We start from the raw sequence: 20,634 nt of genomic DNA, 5'->3' as shown, positions 1-20,634 counted from the left end.
TCATCGCGGAAATCTTCCGGGCGCATCTTGGTACCTCGGAGGTTGTACGTACGATACAGCCTCAAGTGTAACCTAAGCGAAAGGATACTCAATAGCTTTAACACGACGACTCCAAAGTTCTTGAAAATTGCACACCATTTGTTTGACTAGACCTATTCATTTTATGAAATATACTATTCGATATCGAGAAAAAACAGAGCCATCAAATGAGCTACATTATCTGATATATCTCACGAAAGGTATGATAGTTACCCGAGCTCTACGTAAGCGAAAAAACAGGCGGAAATTGAGTACCTTTCAAAGGACTTTTTTAATAGATTATAAATTCATTTCAAATTAAATATTGAAATTTGAAAAAAGCAAACGAAAATTTGAGTCTTCCTTGTATTGATTTTGAGTGGTTTTATTATTTAATATTATATCGAAAAGAGATCTTAGTTGTTGAAGGTCTTTCGAATGGTGGTCAATTTCCGCGTGTTTTTTTGCTTACGTAGAGCCGAGCATCGACCGCAAATCCCCCTAATGTAATTCGCTACCGAGCGGCCTACGAAGCTCAACAAGATAAGATACCGGTACCGCCGGTACCTATCTACAGCACCTACCCAAGTAAATAAGCTTACCACCCCACAAATACCCCTCATTTACGTCCTGTATTGTACACAGTCATCTTCAAAAATGCATGTACGTACGAGTAAGTCTGAAAGAGATCAGACCTCAACCAACCAGCTGGCGTCAATTAACATAGTCGTTACTTCCGCATGATTATCATAGGCTCGGAGATTGTATAAAACAGGGCGTGTGGTTGTACACTTGTTATAAGCCTCTCAACACCTATTTATTAAGAAGCTCCGGACTTCCCTTTATTACAATTGCCACTTCTGCTGACTATCACTTCACTTATAACATAACATTATCTGGTTCCAATTCTCACACTTTACCCTCAATTCAATATTCAGCAATCCGTATTCTCACAATCCCAATTTCAAAATGACTCCCCCTTCAGCAACAACCCCATCCGAACCCCTCAATACCGGCGCCGCCATCCCCACAACATCTGACTCTACCCTCTCAACCCAAACCCACGAGCCTGGTCTTTCAAGAGAGCAAGCCCAAGCTCGTACCAAAAGTATGAAAGTGCCATTACGAACACCACTTGAAGATAAATATGCAGAGCGGGAATATCAAAAGGGGAGATTGGCATTGGCTTTTAGGATTTTTGCCAAATTGGGGTATGATGAGGGAGTTGCGGGACATATTACTTTGAGGGTGAGTGGGATTTTTCTCTGTCTTTTGGGCGGGGGAGGATGGATGGATGTCGACGTTTGCGGGTGAGGGGTACTGACATATGATTGGAAGTTGTGGATAGGATTTGGATATGTAAATGAAAGAAAATCGAGTACAATATGCTAATGAGAATAGGATCCCGTTGAACCAACTAGTTTTTGGGTCAACCCGTTTGGAGTAGCATGGCCACTTCTCCGAGCATCCGATTTAATCCTCGTCAACAAAGACGGGGACGTAGTTGACGGCGGTCCATGTCGATTATTAAATACAGCTGGTACATATCCCTCTCCCTCCCCTCCTCGAAATTCCACACTAACATCCCCTCCTCAAGCCTATATGATACACCACGCCGTGCACATGGCGCGCCCTGAGATCAACGCGGTAGCCCATTCACATTCTCTCTACGGCCGCGCCTTCTGTTCCCTCGGCCGTCCTCTCGAAACTATCACCCAAGATGCCTGTTCTTTCCACAACGATCTCGCACTCTACTCATCTTTCCGCGGAGTCGTCCTCGCATCCGAAGAAGGCCACGCTATCGCCTCCGCTCTCGGCAATAAAAAAGCCGCATTACTTCAAAACCACGGTTTACTCACTTGCGGAGAAACAATCGAAAGCGCAGTCTTCTGGTTTATGAGTTTGGAAAAATGTTGCCATGCGCAGTTACTAGCTGATGCGGCAGCAGGGGGAAGGGGAGGAGAAACAATTAAAATCCAGGAGGAAGACGCGGCGTATACTTATAAGACGGTGGGAACTGAGAGAGCGGGTTATTTTAGTGCAAAGCCAGCTTTTGATATGATGGAACATGAAAGTGGTACGGATTATAAGTGGTAGTGTGGGTGTAATGGAGGGGGTTACGGATACCTATTCTTTTTTACTTTTGCATATTTTTATGAACTGGGAATGGTATTATTGCTTTCGCTAAATGTTCTTCTCATGGGGGCGAGCCCCCCAAACCTCCATTGCTCGCTTCGCTCGGAGGTCTCTTACTAATTCAATGCCAGTCGGTCTCCATGACAATGGCTCCCAGAGGGCCAGCGGAGCGTCATTTTAAAGAGTAAGAAAAGTTTCAAACTTTATACTGTTTACAATTCTACATCCATTTCCTGTAGCCACTTATCTATGAACCATCTATACTTCTCTCACCCCCTGAAATCTCAAATTATCTTGGCCAAATCTCAAATCCCAACTCTCAAATCTTAAACCCACCATTCTGCAATCTCCGCCAAGTACCGTCCGGATCATAAGCTTCCTGTACTTTTCTCAACCGTGACAGATTCTCCTCTCCATATCCTGCGAACACATCCTGACTTGCATCTGCGTAGTTGGGGTAAATGTATTTATGCAGGATACCCAATTCTTTAGCGAACAGGGTGAGTTGGGAGATGAGGTTGTGGGTGGATTGTTGCATTAGAGGCGTGTAGGATTCGGAGGCCTGGGAAGACCACCATATATTTATGTTGAATACTGTGCGGGGAGATTAGTTGGTTGGGGGAGGAATGAAGGAAGCAAGATGCCAATTATTGTATATTGTGAAGGAGGGGAAAAGGAAGAAAACGAACCAATGAGCGTCCCATCATTTCCAGATAATCCATTTGGACTCTGACTCCCATCTGAATGAACGGAAGGAACTAGCGGTTGTATGGCAAAACTCGGGAGAAAACCAGGGACATGTTTTATAGTTTCTACTTGCTCGAAGAAGAGATTGAGGATTTTCTGGGAGAGCTCTGGATGAGGGTAGAGAGTCATGGTTGCCCAGATAGTTCTAGAGTTCAGAGTAAGTTACAATGAACATGTGCTTCGGGGTATGATTGCCTAGTCTCGTATTTTGAGAGGTATCACAAAAGGAGATCAACTCACCGGTCACCCCAATAATCCATACTCGTCAACTCCTTCGCCAATTCTCCCATACTAGCATTCCGATTCGTGCTGTAGGCCCCCAATTTCCTTACTCCTTCAAATGCCACAGGATTAGCCACACCATTTGAATTCGTTAGACAAGTATTTCCAACGAATAAATCGTATTGGGCGAGGTAACCGATGCAAGCGTAGAACTGGCTTGAGGTGTCGGAAGTTTGGTTTGTGATAAGGTCTTGGATGGTGTTTAGGAAGGTGGTGGTGGAAGTGCAGTAGGAGAGGAGACAAGCAGTTTTGAGGAAAAGGTTGGTGAGGGGAATGGTTAGAGATTGTAAGGAGAAAGGGAGGGAGGGACGGGGAGGAATAGAGAGAGTATTGCGTTGGGTTGAAATGTCGGAGAAGAGGTAATCTGTTTAGTGTCAGTAGAACTTTGAGGTTCTAGGAAGATATAGAAGTATCGGGGAATGACATTGTAGCAAAGAGAACAAGGACAAGAGAAAAAGAAAATTGATATCAAAAGACATAGAATAATATCAAAAAGCACGTTTGTACTCACAATTTTGGCCTCCCCATGCAGGACCCTGCGGATAAGTCTGTAGATCAAATCTCGTGACGATACCAAAGTTATTTCCTCCTCCTCGTAACGCCCAGTACAGATCTGGATTATCATGCGCGTTCGCATTTGCTATTGTTCCATTGGAAAGGACAATCTAAGGAGACATTAGTCTGGTATCTATCATGATGTAATGAAATAAGCAAACCTCGAAATTTCGAACATTGTCAGAACCCCATCCATATCTTTGAGATAGGAACGATATTCCACCTTTCATAAAAAAAACTTAGCATCTCATCTCCAGTATCAAGTTTACTCTATTTCTACTTCACTTACCACCCAAAAGGAATCCTCCCACTCCCACCGTCGAATCCCTTCCCCCAACGACCATCAATCCCCTCGGCTCCACTACCTCATAAACTTCCCCCCATCTGCATCCCGTTCCTACTTTTACAATCTCCTCATCCTCCGAAATTTCAATCTCCTTCATCTCCACCAAATCAATAGTAATACCGCCCTCCACATTAGAAAATCCCTGATTCATGTTGTGTCCCCCACTTTTAATAGCAAAATGACAGTCAGACTCTCGGATGATTTTCATAGCGGATGATACTTCAGAAGGAGAATGAGGCCGTATCATACAGGCTGGCGTAACGGATGCTTGTTGGAAAGAGTAGTAGGTGGATGTGAAGTCTGGGGGAATGGATCCATAGTAGGTTTCCTGAAGGGTTTGTTGGAGAGCTATGCACTACCGAGTTCCGTGTTAGTTAGGAGGGATATTATAAATTTGGACGATGTGAGGGCTCATTGTATTACCGTTTGATGGCAGCTATCGTCCTCGAGAGAATCTCCATACGTAATTGGCTGTTGTTCACTCAAATCAGGCGAAGACGCGATAACGTAGGTAAAGGCATAGCTTAACAAAAAACATAGTAAAGGGGAAAACATCATTCTCGCCTCGCAATAGACGTTGATGATGAATTTCGATTGTGAGAATTTCTACCTCATTTTCATATTACATCTTGTAAAACTTTTTATATATTATTAATTTTCGTTACAGCATTTCTGTTACCGGATCTCCCGGGGTCATCTCCACTCGGAAATGATATACAGAGAATCTGACCAACTGTTGTCTTTTGTCATCGGCTACTTGCATTCACTTCAGTCCAAATTGGCCGACTTATTATTATGGATAATGTTGTGATGATGATTGCAGCTGAATGGATCAAATGAATGTCAGTAAATACATACAAGAGCTCGTTTCATGAGTCGGTGAATCTGTGCATCTGTAATCAGTGCATTAGGAATCTCCACCGTTATACCACCCTAGGTAGTTATGACGATGGATCTTGATATCAAGGGTCTGAGGTTCAACAGTCAACCCCAGATTCTTAAGACATTTTCACCACAATTCACTTCCCCAACGACAACATCTCTCCACATTTTGTATCCCAGATATAAACATCTCTTCATTTGATAGATTGATATCTTGACTCCAATATAATTAATGATCCTGATCCTGAGCTTGAGCTTGATCCGTTGAAGTCGTGTTGAATAGAAAAAATGTTCAATGAGGGGCTTTGGATAAGATAAGAGCCAACAAATCCAAGGAACTCGAAGGATTCCAAGAATGGCGAAGGAATTGATGATCTCATGGGAATTTTGTGGATGCTAAGGTTGTCTATGGTATGCTATGGGGTGAGATGAGGGGCTTGACAGGTCTGACAAGACCCTTTCGACAAGACCCTTTATCTTCTCTTCTTTTTTCTTTTTATATTTATTTATATTCACATCTATCTATTTGCTCAAAACAACATCAATAGCTTCTTGTCGAATGCTGTCTACAAGAACACACACCATCTACAACTCTACGAATATGTGCATAGAACACGATCTTTTATGATACCTTTGACCATCAGCAATATCCGCAAATCCCGATAAATACTTTCCCAATTATGACGAATCTCGAACCATCTCATTCGGCTCCTACAAGTTCAATCAAACTTACCCAACGACATGATCGATCGACTTTGAGTGTTGTGGCACAGAAAGCAATCAAGACCTTCTCCGAAACAATCCTCAAAACACATCCTCCCTTTCCATCCGGATCTCCTCAATTAACCCCTCACCATTCAGTCAAGAAACATTGTCGAATCACCGAACATCATATCGCAGATACATATATCTACACCTTCTCATCCCTCTCCACCCCGCCACCGTCTCCATCCACCGAGCAGAAACCCCCCGTGGTTCTCGATAAATTATATTATTTCGCAGGTGGAGGATTCAGAAGTGGCGCTCTGAAAGAACATTGGACTCTCTGCGCTGAACTATCCAAGAAGCTTCCCGAATACGAAATCAACATCGTTAGTTATCCTTTGGCGCCCAGCTCCCCAGCTGCCCAATCATTGCCGCTTTTGAGAAAATTCTATGATGCTCTGGCGGAACAGGCAAAGAGGGAGGGATATAGAATTACATTGATGGGGGATTCGGCTGGGGGAAATATTGCGTTGGTTCTGGGACTTTATGGAGCGACTTGTTGGTTACGGGATGCTGGGTTAGAAGGAGCTGGGAATGTATGTCCATTAAGAAATATAATGGTCATGTCACCACCCACCGACATGCGAAACACAAATCCGGGAATCGACGCAATAGATTCTCACGATCCCATCCTTTCGCGAGCCATCATCACCGAGGTAGCAGAAAGATGGCGTCAGGATATACCAGCAGAAGATCCAACGGTTTCGCCTCTTCTGGCCGATTTAAGCGTGTTTAAAAAGGCAGATGTACAAGTAGATGGAGTGGTAGGTTTATATGATTGTTTGGCTCCCGACTCAGTGGAGTTTAGAAAGAAATTAGAGACGGAAGGAGTAAGAGGGGAGTGGTTAGAATGGGATAAGCAGATGCATTGTTTTCCATTGACATTTTCATATAAGATATCCGAGGGAGTGTTTGGGAAGGATTGGATTATAGATGTTTTGAGGCGCAATTTGGAGCAATCGATAGAGAAATAGATTAATCTTAATCTTGTGTTGAATATAGTACTGTGTACGATGTAGCTTTGAATCTACCCGGAGATGTGTAAGGCTATGGGCGTATGAAGGAAAGAGGTTAAAGCAAGTGCTCCTCTTTGAAAGTGTATTGAGCTATACGTTTTTTTTTTTTGCCGGGCTAGCACCCAAAATTGTACGAATTCCATGGTGCGAGTGAGATTCTCATGGCGTAAAATTTTCTTTCATTTCCAAAAATTCTTCTATCAATACAATTCCCCGTAAATGTATAACAGAAAAAACGTCGACCAGGTCGAATATTCTTGAAAATAGCCTCCTCGTCTTCTATGCTTTACCATTCCCCTCACCATTTTCATCATTGCAAACGAAAGACCGCTGCACCATTCTCTAATCCACTATTGAGTCACTAAAACCATCTCTGGCTACTTCAGTTCCTCTAGACTTCATTGCAAACCAGCTTCTTCGTCTTCCTCTCTCACTTCACCCTTTTTGTCTTCCTCAATCCAATTTTTGCCCTCTCATACGATGCCATCTATTTCTCTTTTGATTTCGTTCTTCTAAAATACTCATTCGAATTTTAGAACACTCCTCTTTCCCCCTTTCTCTTATACTCTTCCCATACACTCATCACATCCTTATCAGTTTCTATCTTGCTCTTCCGGTTTTCAATCATTGCTTTTCTCTCACCCGTTACGATGCCTGAATATTGGAAAAATGTCAATGACGATAACGATGTTGAAAAAAGAAAATCCACAACATCATCCCATAATTGGGAATCCAATGAGATAAACCAACACATAGACAAATGGAAAGAAAAAAGAATCAAACATGCAAAGAAGGAGGAAACACACCAGTTTTTTCTACAATCTTGACATGCTCCGAAGCTTCGGAAACCACAAGTTTTAGTTCGTCGGGTACGATTATGTCGTGATAATATGCCGCTTCCCAAGCTGGTTCTGGTGTAGCCTTGGATGTGTCTAAGTTTTGGGATGGTTAACTTCTTCTTCGCCTTGGGATGTATACTATATTGGATGGGAACGAGACGGTATCCAATGGTCTCCGAATTGCGTCCGAAGGATGAGGAAATTAGGAAAGATGAAAGAGGCATGTTGAATATAGCAAGTGAGAAGTGAGAAGTGAGAAGTGAGAAAAGACATACCAGGTGGACCAATGAACTCAAAGCATCCATCCCATTCTCCAGCTTCGATTTTTTTTCTGTATTACAGCGATGAGATTGTTGGGATTGGAATCTGGAGGCGCGGATGATGACATTGACAGAGGGCCGTGAATCTGCAGGTAGAAGGATCTTGATTAGAATACATAGAAAAAGGAATAATAGAAGTTTCTTTGAGGTCTAGCTCTTAATTGAGAAATTTGCAGATCTAGTTCTTGGATTTCATAAATTACATCTCACAGGAGGATGGGATGATAGATGTAAGTTCCGGGAATCAAGCATTTACAGAGGGCATGGCGAGATAGTAGTAGAGAAACTTCACATACCTGTACATAGCTCTCCACGGCCGCATCTAGAAAATAAGGCAAAACAACTTGTGCGTGTTCTGTCACCCAGTGCTTGAGAATGCTTCTTTTGACATTGCGGGGTTGCGTTTTAGGAGGGCGAGGAAAGATCGCGGCTTTCCAGGTTGGTTTAGAGTTGGGAGAAGGGGAAAACATTTTGATTTTGGGATGGATGATTGGATGGATGTCATGAAGTGGGCGAGAAGATAGCGATAAACAGCTTTGAATTATTATACAGATGGAACTCAAATGATTATATACGGGATTGAGCATCGAACGGATGCACTCGAATAACAACCCGAACCATTGGTGGACATCCGAGAGACACTATAAAATCGAACCAAGTATCTAGCATATCTTAAGTGTACCTACATCTAAGGAAAATGATGTAATATAACTAGACTCGATTATAAACCAATTACTTGAGATTGATTACAGATACTGGGCACCTTTCCTAATATGTAGCTTTGAGCTTTTTTCAATCGTCAATGGTGTGTATGGAGTTTAGCACGATTCGATATAAGGATATTCATGGAGATCTGCAATCCGAGTCTCTGAGAGATGAGGAAACCTCGGAATGATCTATGTCCTGGATATTCTAGATATTTGATGGATTTTTCGGTGTTTGTTCTGCTATATGTTTGCTTGTATGGTAGGGTGAATACTCTGAGGGCAGAGGATGGCCCAAATGGGATACAGATGCTCAATACTGGTTGTATTGATACAATGGTAAAATGGTAAAGGATCCAAGAGAGAATATTGACGAATAGCACTAAGCAAATTGGAATTAACCATCCTTATGTCCTCGAATAATTAAGAATGTAGTTCGTATGCACATGGTTTGCTAGGTGTATAGTGCATTGTAATGAATAATTAAGTTGTGTGCTGACTTCTTGACACCCGGAACGCATTGTAGACTAGCAGTAGGTCTCAGCACTACGAATTATGTGGAAGTGAATTAAAGAGCACGTTTTGGGGTAGAGATAATGAGTTTAGGAGGGTGATTGAAGATGTGATTCGAACGTAGTGGATCATAAATAGTAAATGATTTCTTTTCTGAAATGAACTTTGGTTGGGAAGTGTGGATGTTGTATATGTGGTTATGGGATGAGATGGAAACGATAGCATTATGCGGATATAGATTGTCACTCGTAATACTAAAAATAAGTTGTTTAAGACGAGATACGATGGACTAAAGTATCAACTCAGCTCCGGTGGCAGTGAAAACGTATGAGGAATTGTATTTGTATTATCAGAAGCCATAAGTTACATAATAGACCATACCATGAATGGCAGACCAAATAACTAACCTATCTGATCCATAATGGTGAAAATGAAGTTGTTGAAGTAAAATGGCATACTCCAAGGTAAAACCATACCAGCCATCCTTACCAGCTCCACGATCTAGAGAAACTTTTCATCCCCATTGCCAACAACCATGGCAAGAACCACTTTTCATAAGAGGAGAAACTTTTGAACAAAAAGATCAGAGAAAGAAACTCATCCCTTAATACATCTTATCAAGTCCCTCCATCTTACCATCAGCACGCCAATTCTCCAACAACTTTCCCCACGCACTAGCACCCTGTCCGTAAACAGCAGTTTGTCCACTAACCTCTGGATGTTTGCCAACCATTCCTTCACCATTGAAAAAACCTGGTGTGCATTGGGTGAAATATTGCAACATAGGTGCACTTCCCTGCAAGATATCGTTGACCCATTGACCCTCGGCTTCCTTACTAGCTTCAACAGCCTTGATATCCTTCTTCTTGCATTCGGAGATGATATAGGCGGTATGCATTGACTGATTAGTGAGTGTATACATGAAGTTTGCAGAAACACCAGATTGGGTTGTGCCGAAGAAGAAATAGTTTGGGAAACCGTGGGTTTGGAATCCATGGAAGGTGGAAGGACCCTTCTTCCACTTGTCATCGAGGATGAGACCATCGCGACCGGTGACAGTGATACCTGAGCGGCGTTGATAAGCGGTTGTAACCTCGAAACCGGTAGAATAGATGAGAACGTCAACAGGATATTCGACACCGTCTACGATAACACCAGTTTGGGAGACACGGTCAACACCCTTTCCATTTGTATCGACGAGTTGAACATTCTTGCGGTTGAAGAGAGAGAGGTATTCATCGTGAAAGCAAGGACGCTTGCACATGGATGAATACCATGGCTTAAGCTTCTCGGCAGTCTCCTTATCCTCAACTAGTTCATCGACACGAGCTCGAATACGCTCCATGAGTTGGAAGTCTGCCATCATCATCATCTGACCCAATTTAGCTTGATCAGTACAAGCATCTGCCTTGCCCAAAATAGACGTAGCAGGGTTGAGAGTCCAACCATCGTTAACAAGATCTTCCTTTTGACGACAATTGGAGATCCGATCATTGAAGTTCTCCATCCGATCTTGTTGCCATCCAGGCTTGAGACTTTGACAGAAGTTTGGTGGAGTAGGCTTGTTATTTCGAACATTGATTGTGGATGGTGTTCTCTGAAAGGCGTAGACGTGCTTTGAGGCTTTAGCGAGATGAGGAAGCATTTGGACTGCAGTTGCACCAGTGCCAATGACACCAACACGCTTATCAGCCAACTTGCTAAGATTACCGTTGACATCACCGCCAGTAACGCCATAATCCCATCTAGATGTATGAAAGATTTTCCTGCAAAAAGCTCCATGCCTTCAAGGCCTGGAAGCTTGATCTTGTGGAGGATACCTGTAGCAGTAATAGCGAACTTGGAAGTGAAATGATCGCCACGGTTGGTCTCGGTCTTCCAAGAAAGAATGTCCTCATCCCAAGTCATTGATTTTGCTTCGGTTTGAAAAATTGTCTTTTCCTTAAGATTGTAACGTGTGACGAGCATCTCAATGTGCTTATGGATTTCGGTAGTGCGAGCATACTTCTCAGTTGGAACGTAACCAAGCTCTTCGAGCAAAGGAAGGTAAATGTAGGATTCAATGTCACATTGAGCACCTGCAAATTGACAATTAGTAAACATCAACAAGTTATGGAGGTGAGGTAATTGAAATGTTAGTTCATGGGGATAAAACGAACCTGGATACTGGTTCCAATACCAAGTTCCACCATAACCGCCACCCTTTTCAAGAATGCGGAAATTGGCTACGCCCTTTTGGGAAAGGCGGGCAGCAGCCAACAAACCACCATAACCACCACCAATAATCAGTACCTCAGCAGAATCGATGATTGGTTCACGTGGGACAATCTCGTCAATGAGGGCATCATCTTGGAATCGAGCAAAGTTGCCAGTGGGTTCCTTGTACTGAGTGAGTCCATCCTCACGAATACGCTTCTCTCGCTCGAGAATGTACTTTTGTGCAAGAGCTTGAGGATCAAATGGGGAGGAAGATTCAGGAAGGACTGCGATAGTTGCAGACATCTTGGAGGATGACAGTACAAACTAAACTTGCAAAAAGAGAAGTGATTGTACTGATTTTGAAGTAGCTTGATACTTTTTTGAGAGAACAGGATTGTATAAAGGTTTGTTTGAATGTATGAAAAAGAGGTTTAAGTTGATGAGGTAGTTCGAGAGCTGTATTGTTTGTGGGAGGAAAATATTATCCGAAGATAGGACCGAGAGGGACTTTTATATCTAACCAACAAGGACGATGACGATATCGGAGTAAACAAAAGGAACTTTACTCTCGACACACCTTTGTCCAGGCAGCCTTTTTAGCCCATTATGTGTTCATCCGTTCTCAATAAGGTAGCTATCAATGGTGAATGTCATCACAACTCACCTTTGAGATACTTCAACCACGCATTCACTGTTTCACCATAAGAGTAGTCCTTACTATATTCGATTGATTTAGTACTCATAGTGGTTACAGATCGTCTAGTCTTGCGGAGAATTTTGTTGGAAGAACAAAGTCACATCCAGCGTTTCGTGTATGGATAGCTTCGAATCATCGATTCCAGAATACAACTCAAGGGGTAAGAACGCCACCGACGGGAGGTTTAGACTTTGAGATCTGAGACAGGAATTTAGGAAGAATGTTCCTTGCTCCCGCCGACACTTGTACAAATCGATTCATCTTATATTGGGAATCGAAAGGCTCGTTAGAGTTGAAGAAGATGGTATCACAGGAACGGGCCACAGCATCACTACCGCTCCAATGTCTCATCCCAACCGTGAAATTTTCCCGATGTGAGTGACGAAAGTACAGATGGAAGCATAACTGGAGCTTAAACCCCGCTTGGGATCAGACCATACGCCACTTGTGACAGATACCAAGTGAAAGTAGCCGTTAGATATACCCCACTATGTCAAACGTCAAAGATGTATGCGGACAGGAACAGATGTATATGATCAGGTTGATATTGATATGAGAATAGATAATGGGAATCAATAGAACTTTGTACATGAATTGATCATTAATATGCACCATAATATTATACATGCCTCTATCCGTAAGTACTTCATCCGTCAAGAAGACCGATGGTCCATTCAGTAATCTTCTCAACGCCATGTCCGTTAATCGCACTGATGGGGATGGCCTCTACTTTTCCTTTCCATGGATTATTCTGCCTTGAAGGATGCTCTTCGTTTCCCGCTGCGACTTCCCTCAAGTACGACTTCAACTGTTGAAAGTTGTCCTGAGTACCAGGCAAATCTGCTTTGCTAGCAACGACAAACCAAGGTTTATTGGAAATTGACGGGAGGTTAGGTGCGAGGGGGTTCTCGAAGGTAGATCCACTGTTCACCACGATTGTTTCGGATCGATTTGCCACTGCATCTTCGACAGAGGTGAAGGGAGTCCATTCGACAACTGGATTGGCCTTCTCTTTCTCCTCTTCAATCTTCATCCGTTCATATTCAGCAAGCTCTCTCCATAGGCCTTTCAAAGCTTCAACAGCATTGCCTCTCCCAAGATCCACAACAAACGCGAGAACTCGAGCTCGTTCAACATGTCGAAGGAAACTTATACCAAGACCTCGATCCAAATGGGCATCTTCGACCAAGCCAGGAATATCTGCAATGGTAAAATTTGTTCTTGGTTCTCCAGTTTCGTAATGTGATTGAGCCAAAGGTCTTCCCTTATTGTCATCAATAATTACAGTACCAATATTCGGCTCCAATGTGGTGAACTCCCAGTCTCCGACTCTTGTTCGGCTGTTGCTCATAGCTCGTAGTAAAGTGCTCTTTCCAGCGTTAGGAAGTCCCACGAGCCCAACATCGGCGAGAAGTTTAAGTTCGAGCTCCAAGGTAATTCGTAATCCAGAGTCACCCTTGGTTGCGAATTTTGGTCTTGGTACTTGTTTTGTGACAAAATGTGGGTTTCCCAAACCTCCTACAGCACCTGCGGCCAAGAGCAATGGTCGTTCCATAGGCATGGAAAGATCCAAGGAAATGGGACCCTTCACTTGTGCGGCAGCTAAATTTGACTTCCTTGCTTTTGGTAATGAAGGGAATTCGGCAGTAGCGATCTCTTCAGGTGTAATAGCTGGGTATAGTAACCATCTTTCTCGATCCCATTTATAAGGTCCATCTAAATCATGCCCATCCAATTTGCCTGCCTCCATCTTTATTCTATCCTCCTCAATGGCTGCAGGATCATGTCGATCTAGCTCTCGTACAATAGTACCTACAGGAACTTCAATGATAATATCAGTGCCCCTCTCTCCACCTTTCGTTTTCCCTTGACCATTTTTTCCCCTGCCAGCTTTTAAATTCCTTCTTCTTGCAAGTTTATGTAGACTTGTTTCTCCCCGCACAGCTTGTATATAAATGTTTCCACCGGTACCCCCATCACCTCCATTCGCAGGTCCTGCAGCTATGTACTTCTCTCGCAGAAAAGAAATACATCCATGTCCACCAGCACCTGCATACACATCTATTTTTGCTTTATCCGCAAATATTGTTCGAGAATAATCAGAGGGAGGAGGATTCAGTCGATCGAATTCTTCGGCCGGGGATTCGGCGGCGAGTTCTTCAGATAAGGTACTTTGTCTTCGGACTGCGTTGATGTATATTCGAGGATTTCGGTGGATCAACCTAGATGTCTTCGAAAATAGGAATGGGTACAGAAATGGTGTCAACGTGCCTTGCACAGTCGAACAACGTGGAGGCATAACGAACGATGTCAATTACTGGGTTGCAGATATATGTATGCAGCTGTGCAAGCTGGAGATCTTTTTTGATATTGCGATGCAAATATTGAAATTTTCGGTCACCGTAACACCAACTTACCGGTAAATATTTCTGACTTCCCGATATCTATTGAGGAAGCGTGAAACGAGTGAATGTTCAGAAAATACATACTGGTAGGTAGGTACTTTAATCTTTGAGCCCCTTTAATTCGATCTCGGTAGTATTCGGACTATTCATATGATTTCGTTTGACATCGTCTGATGATATATATCTTCATATTAACCATTCTTGACGTACGGTACCTCGGAAACATAATATACCTCTAACATACCGGTACAAACACACGATTGTACAATCTAAGAATTTAAGCTTCATTCTTCCTCTTATCCCCCACCTTCGATTTCCCCTCTCTCGACGCAATTCTGCGGTTCTGCGAACAAGCGGTGAGTGCTCTGCCTGTAGAGTGTACTTCGTAGATGTGACTTCCAGCAGCCCTCCATCTTTTTACCAACCACCCAATTTTTGATCTGCGCCCAAAAGCCTTAGTTGTGAGGGAAGGAATGAAAAAGACTTGGGTTGCATGTATGCAGCCAAATCATATAGTCATCTTCTATTGGCTATGCTACGAATTCAAGATAGCCTCATAATCTTTCTGGTCCAGAACCTCCGAAGTCCCAAAGCAAAACAACAGTATCAATATTCACGTTAATGCTTACCTTATCTAGCTACATTCAGGTTCTTCCTTTCCTGTCCACGGGTACCCATTTTCGAGGCATTATCTATTACCTATATACAAAGTAGTTGTAGTTGATGACATTGGCAATCGGATATCTCGTCATGATTCATGACCAACAACCCATGCATTTCGCCTCTGGTTCTCTAACCACGAGATGCAAGTCACCTCAAAGCATTCGAGCCACGACAACTTGCACACTCCGCTGAAATATTAACACTTGGAACACTTACTGACCTACGGATATGCTTATTCGAAGGACACTTACTATATATGATCCAACCTACTACTAATCAGGATGATTTACCTTACATCCTTTTCCCGGAGTTGCTATGGGGTTGGTATGTAATCAAGCAAATGTAGTCAAATCATCAAATCAATGCCTTACTTTATCTTGGGTATTGAAGGGTTGAAGGTATCCTCTCGCCTGAGTCGCCTCTCGCGTATGATCCACATATGCCACTCTGCGTTGGTAGTTTCTGGGGGCGTCGATTGTGTGAAGTGGTACAAGTTAATCTTTTTCCAGGTAGATGGTAGGTGATCAGGTAGTAAAAGGGCAAACGGTGATTCTTTGTGTAAGTGGTGATATGTGGAATAAGTGGTATTATGTTTGTTATGCTCGGTATGTCGTAGACCTAAATCAGTATCAGGTATACATACGGTTTCATACGAAGGAATCAGGTAGCTAGATAGCAAATTAGTTCTCTTTTTCATATCCTTCTTCATGGTCTTCATGCACCTCACGATTCTCACCCAAAATGTTCCCCACCCAAAAAAATCGAAACCACACGCACGACCACAACCATCAACCGACACGCCGAACTTGCAGACAAGCTTGCACATCACTCTAATAACGACATCTCACTTTTTTCCCTTTCTCATTCTCCTCCTGCTCCTCCGTTTCCTCTTCCTCACTCGCCCTTCCCGTTTAGCATCTTTTTGTTGTCAAATCTCGGTAAAGTCTCTCGTCGTCTGAATTCTAAATTCTAAAAAGAACTCCCGTTCTCTCATGCCAACTACCCGTCTCTTCCTGTCCCATCATATCTAATCAAAACCACCTTTCCTATCTCCCGTCCGTCACTCAGTACATACATACATACATACAACATACCTTACCCTTTCCCCGTCCGTACACATCTACTACCTGATCTTACGATTTCACGATAGCAGAAGTGTTAAGCGTGGGGACTCTCTTTTTGTTTTGGTTTCCTTAACACCTCATATTCTTACTATTCTAATCTTTTCATTTTGAATGGTGCAGAAATTTGCGTAGCGTGATCTTTCTACCGTGGAAATCTGCAGTTCCGGAGCCAGCAAGCAAGCATAGCATAATATAGTATCGTTTCAGATCGTACACTACGATCCGGACTCGCTGCATCAAATTGAAGAGGGGAGCTTTAGAGGCGAATACACTTACAAAGGTTAGTTTAACTTTGAGATCACTTCAATTGATTCGAATATCATTTTCCCTACATTTACCCCACACGAACTGCACTGCAAAGCAAGCCAGCGAGCCAGAGGATACGATATTTGGATAGGTATCCCCATTCCCCCAAGATCTCGACTTCCGTCTTGTCAGTCAAGCGACCTATACCTATTACAATACCTACATACATATACACATACATACAGTAGGATACAGCACTGTTCGTCCCCATATTCTTAACCCATCATATACCATGGGATCATCTTCCCCCCTCCATCCTTTCAATTGCCTCCCATTTCTCTGATACCAAACATTTACTCTTCTTTCTTTCTTCATCCCTACACAGATACCCTCTTCTCTTTGAGCCTCAATCCCCCCTCACTCTTCTGTCTCTCTCACTTATCTTCACTTGAACATTGGTTCCTTTATTTGTCTATTGTCCCTCACCCAAACCAGATGATATCCCTTCATAATGTTAATCAAGAACGCCAGAAACAACAAAAACCTCAAGATCATGGATCCCGATTGCGCCATATGTTCTCAGCCAGCTATCGCAAAATGCGAGTGCGAAGCGAATGGCCTTACCGTCGCTGTGAGGCAGGCTGAACAGAGAATGATGACCAGTGTTTATAACGATATAAGGTACCGTCTCTTGTCTCCTTTACATCTCGTTCATCATCTCACACCCCTCTGGTTCATGCCCTGCATCATTGTCATCCCACAACATCCATATGGATCAATTGTTCACCTCCAGTTCACCCATTAACTCATCCTCCAAATAGAACATGGGTCCGTGGCCACGCACAAGATTACATCCTCTCCTACTTCAGTGTCCTCACCACTCGCCGTAAAGACGAACATGCCGCCCAAATTCACCGCATAACCGAACGAGCAGCCTACTACTACAACGCACGTCCGCACCCATCTGAAATTGCAGCAGCCGATTCAGAACTCAAACGCGGCATTGACGAAGATTGGCGCGCAAGCGTACAACGCTACCCGGAAGTCCTCGAGTATTTCTTCAGTTTAGTTGAATTAACTTTACCCAGCGATGAAGAACCTGGTGTTCGTGACCCACCTTTATCAGCATTGGGTGGTGGTGGTGGAAGGAAAGTCAGATTAAGTGAGCCTGGTCCACCAAGAGGGTCAACACCTGCTGTATCAGATGGAGGAGAAGAAAGGGAGAGAGATAGGAGGAGAGAACAGAGGAGGATTGGCACGCCAGCTAATGACAGAGAAAGACATGTCGAGAGACAGAGAAGAGATAGTATGAGGGCTGAAGGAAGAAATAGACCGATGACTGCACCGCCGCCACCAGGAGGTCCACATATGGCGCCTGCACATAATCCACATAGAAACTCGAGGGCTGCTCCACAATATGCTCCTACGCCAGGATATGCATATGTTGCCCCTTATTGAGATTGATGATGATGATTAGTTCTCAAAGGGAGGAGAAAACAAAATTGAAGAAAGAACAGATGACTTCAGCTGTGCGTGTATGATAACCACAATTCCATGGGTAGGGATTAATGATACCAGGCACAGCTGAAGTTATCGAGGCCAAAAGTCAGGCCTAGCTAGCATAGCCACTCTGGCATCATCTCCTGGTTTCAAGCGGATGATCATCATGGATTCCTGGATTTTAGTCGAAAGTTTATCTCAACGTCTTATTATCCTCAGGTTATCAAGTCTACTTATCTCATTTGTACATACCATCTCACGATTTCGGAATATACTCTGTTGGATATCACATTACACCTCAATACAATTATATCATTTTATCTCATCACCCATCAGACTATACATCTCATCTCAACTCATCTCATCACGATTTCACACTTCTCACAATCATTACGACTACAACATAACATGACACGACACGTCTCTACGAACCTTTCATGGAATTTACGACGAAAAGATTGGTACGGGTCTGGCTTTTCTGCTTTGGTGCATTCATTTCTATCTAGTTGCAGCAAATTATCTATCTATCTCCTTCTAGGCAAGGCATTATATCTTATCTATCTATCCAGCATATTAGCGTCAGTCATGGTTATGTTATCCGTCTGCTTTTGGACCTTGGTGGGATAAGGTGGATCTTTGTCGGTTTTTTGGTGGTTTGCATTTCATATGCATTTCGTATTGGCTTGATGGACTGATATTTTTATGGATTCGGGAGGAAGCTTGTGGGATTGGATTAGTTTGTGCATTCGTTCATTCCTTCGTACTTGTACATATTATCAATGATGAAAAATTGTCAAAAGTAAATTGTACTGGCTGGCATAATGGGATTCTGGTGCTTGTACTCATGTATCGTCCAATCGCCAAATCACTTCCGAATTCTTCACAGAGAAGAAACACCTCCAGCTCACGCACGAACGCATCACGGAATAACCACGTCACAGATGGCGACTCTTCAATACTACTCTCATAGGTGACAAATATCAGTATAGTATAGAGTAGATACACCATTCTTAGCTCTATTCTTTCTGCTCCATTCATTTCTACCACCGTTCTCCATTCATCAATGATGTAAGATCTTACTTTCCATCCAAGATCCACTTCTCCGGATCGCCTCCACAGGTTTGTCTATCACTCCGCAGCGCTAATATATATGAAACAGCTTGGGGAACACATCATCATTATTTATTTCTTAGTATTTTTACTTTTCGACAGGTAGGTAGGTAGGGGGGGGGGGGGGGAAGCGTGGGCCCGTGGGGTTCTATGCTGCGCTGCAGGAAGCAGGAAGCATGAATGATATCGTGTACATTGTACTATGCCATCAGGTTTGATAAGTTCATCTCTTCTGTCGGCTTTGTGTCAGAGTGTTTAGGGGTTTGAGATTCTTGTTCCTAGCAACTCTTCAAGCTAACTTGCCTACTAGGTATCTACCTACCTATAAACAATTCTAAAACATGGAAAATGAGATATAAAATCTTACCATACTACCTAGAGCAGATAAAACACATTGTTAATTTCTCATCTACATAATATGATTTGATTTCTCCGTCCATATATTTGTAGCTCCTATTCCATTCCATATTCCTTGCCATACTTTGTGGACTAAGTATTTGTTGATCTATATCAAGTTTTCTATAGCAGATGAACTCTTAATTCTTCCATGTGTTCTCCCTCCTCTCTAATTTCTATTTCCTGTCTATTCTTTCTCCTCAAGCACTTCTCACGCACTGTTTGAGTCTCGCTCTATGACACCACATATAAAACTTAAGACCCAAAGATATCGCTTCACCCAACTCTTCGAATCGGATCAACTACCATCAAACACAAGCTTTCATATTAATCAAGCACACATCTACATCCATATCCGCAGTGATTCCATCTATCCATCCATCCGTTCCTTCCATACTCTTCCATTCCAGATTCCTTCACGGCCCCATCTCCCAATCTCCTCATGCTGTTATGCTCTCAAATGTTTTCGGTCTTATATAATCATCCAACCATTCAACCATCTATCATACACACCAAAATACCAAAATAACAAGACAAAATACATAGTACACTTCTCTCTATCTATCTCACATTCTTCACATCTCCATGTCTCAATCTTATTCTCATCCTCTTACCCTTTCTCTCTGATCCCCACTTCCTTCCCACTTCCTACTTCCCCTCCTACTCCCCCCTCCTCCCCCTCCCTTCTTCACCCCTCCACAACATCTTCTGCTCCGTATAAGGTTATTCTGTTCTGCAACGAAGTTCAACTCCCTGTTTGAATCCAAATTTATCAGGTGACATTTACAGCAAAAGAAGGGAAGAAAGAATGAAAGAAAGAAAACCAAGAGAGAGCAGAATGATAATATTGTATTGTGTAGCACGATATAGTATAGTGTTTGTATATATATGTATATATTTTATATAACTCCATTTTGTTCTATTCTGTTCTCTTCTATTCTCTCTCATGATTCTTTATCAAATCGTCTCGTCTCGTAGAAGTTAATGTTGGAGTTGGAGTATGTAAATATAGAAATACATTTAGATATAAATTAGACATTAAATTGAATGAGAAACAAACAACAAGAAATCAGAGCAAAGAATTACGTAAGCAAGGTAATGAGGAAAAAGATTAAAATATTGATGTAACGAATTTTACTTTTGTTTCGTATCAACAACTTCCGTCTATCCT

At 42.7% G+C, this 20,634-nt stretch overlaps 7 protein-coding genes across 7 annotated transcripts; 3 read left to right on the top strand and 4 right to left on the bottom strand.

Moving 5' to 3' along the window:
• Positions 1-987: 987 nt before the first annotated feature.
• On the top strand, positions 988-2,115 carry EAF02_009426 (uncharacterized protein; the record flags this gene model as incomplete). The annotated part of the gene is made up of 3 exons (XM_038905474.1): positions 988-1,266; positions 1,420-1,558; positions 1,616-2,115. The coding sequence occupies 3 exons, from the start codon at positions 988-990 to the stop codon at positions 2,113-2,115; spliced, it is 918 nt and encodes a 305-aa protein (XP_038754927.1).
• Positions 2,116-2,473: 358 nt separating this feature from the next.
• EAF02_009425 (uncharacterized protein) lies at positions 2,474-4,642 on the bottom strand (the record flags this gene model as incomplete). The annotated part of the gene is made up of 7 exons (XM_038905473.1): positions 2,474-2,748; positions 2,844-3,046; positions 3,142-3,547; positions 3,695-3,848; positions 3,900-3,961; positions 4,028-4,439; positions 4,508-4,642. The coding sequence occupies 7 exons, from the start codon at positions 4,640-4,642 to the stop codon at positions 2,474-2,476; spliced, it is 1,647 nt and encodes a 548-aa protein (XP_038754926.1).
• Positions 4,643-5,646: 1,004 nt separating this feature from the next.
• Positions 5,647-6,705, top strand: EAF02_009424 (uncharacterized protein; the record flags this gene model as incomplete). The annotated part of the gene is made up of 1 exon (XM_038905472.1): positions 5,647-6,705. The coding sequence occupies one exon, from the start codon at positions 5,647-5,649 to the stop codon at positions 6,703-6,705; it is 1,059 nt and encodes a 352-aa protein (XP_038754925.1).
• Positions 6,706-7,279: 574 nt separating this feature from the next.
• On the bottom strand, positions 7,280-8,376 carry EAF02_009423 (uncharacterized protein; the record flags this gene model as incomplete). The annotated part of the gene is made up of 4 exons (XM_038905471.1): positions 7,280-7,401; positions 7,554-7,668; positions 7,862-7,992; positions 8,163-8,376. 4 exons carry the CDS (start codon positions 8,374-8,376, stop codon positions 7,280-7,282), a joined length of 582 nt encoding a protein of 193 aa, XP_038754924.1.
• A 1,351-nt stretch (positions 8,377-9,727) lies between these two features.
• On the bottom strand, positions 9,728-11,666 carry EAF02_009422 (uncharacterized protein; the record flags this gene model as incomplete). Its single annotated transcript, XM_038905470.1, is given in 3 exon segments — positions 9,728-10,819; positions 10,834-11,201; positions 11,283-11,666. 3 exon segments carry the CDS (start codon positions 11,623-11,625, stop codon positions 9,728-9,730), a joined length of 1,803 nt encoding a protein of 600 aa, XP_038754923.1. The 5' UTR covers positions 11,626-11,666.
• Positions 11,667-12,665: 999 nt separating this feature from the next.
• On the bottom strand, positions 12,666-14,318 carry EAF02_009421 (uncharacterized protein; the record flags this gene model as incomplete). Its single annotated transcript, XM_038905469.1, has 1 exon — positions 12,666-14,318. One exon carries the CDS (start codon positions 14,316-14,318, stop codon positions 12,666-12,668), a length of 1,653 nt encoding a protein of 550 aa, XP_038754922.1.
• A 1,490-nt stretch (positions 14,319-15,808) lies between these two features.
• Positions 15,809-18,860, top strand: EAF02_009420 (uncharacterized protein). Its single transcript, XM_038905468.1, has 2 exons — positions 15,809-17,138; positions 17,279-18,860. Exons 1-2 carry the CDS (start codon positions 16,969-16,971, stop codon positions 17,913-17,915), a joined length of 807 nt encoding a protein of 268 aa, XP_038754921.1. The 5' UTR covers positions 15,809-16,968; the 3' UTR covers positions 17,916-18,860.
• The last annotated feature ends 1,774 nt before the right edge of the window (positions 18,861-20,634 follow it).

This window comes from Botrytis sinoallii (genome assembly GCF_014898435.1).
Source record: "Botrytis sinoallii strain Bc 23 chromosome Unknown BSIN_019, whole genome shotgun sequence".
Lineage (NCBI taxonomy): Eukaryota > Fungi > Ascomycota > Leotiomycetes > Helotiales > Sclerotiniaceae > Botrytis > Botrytis sinoallii.
This window is presented reverse-complemented; position numbering and strand designations above follow the sequence as displayed.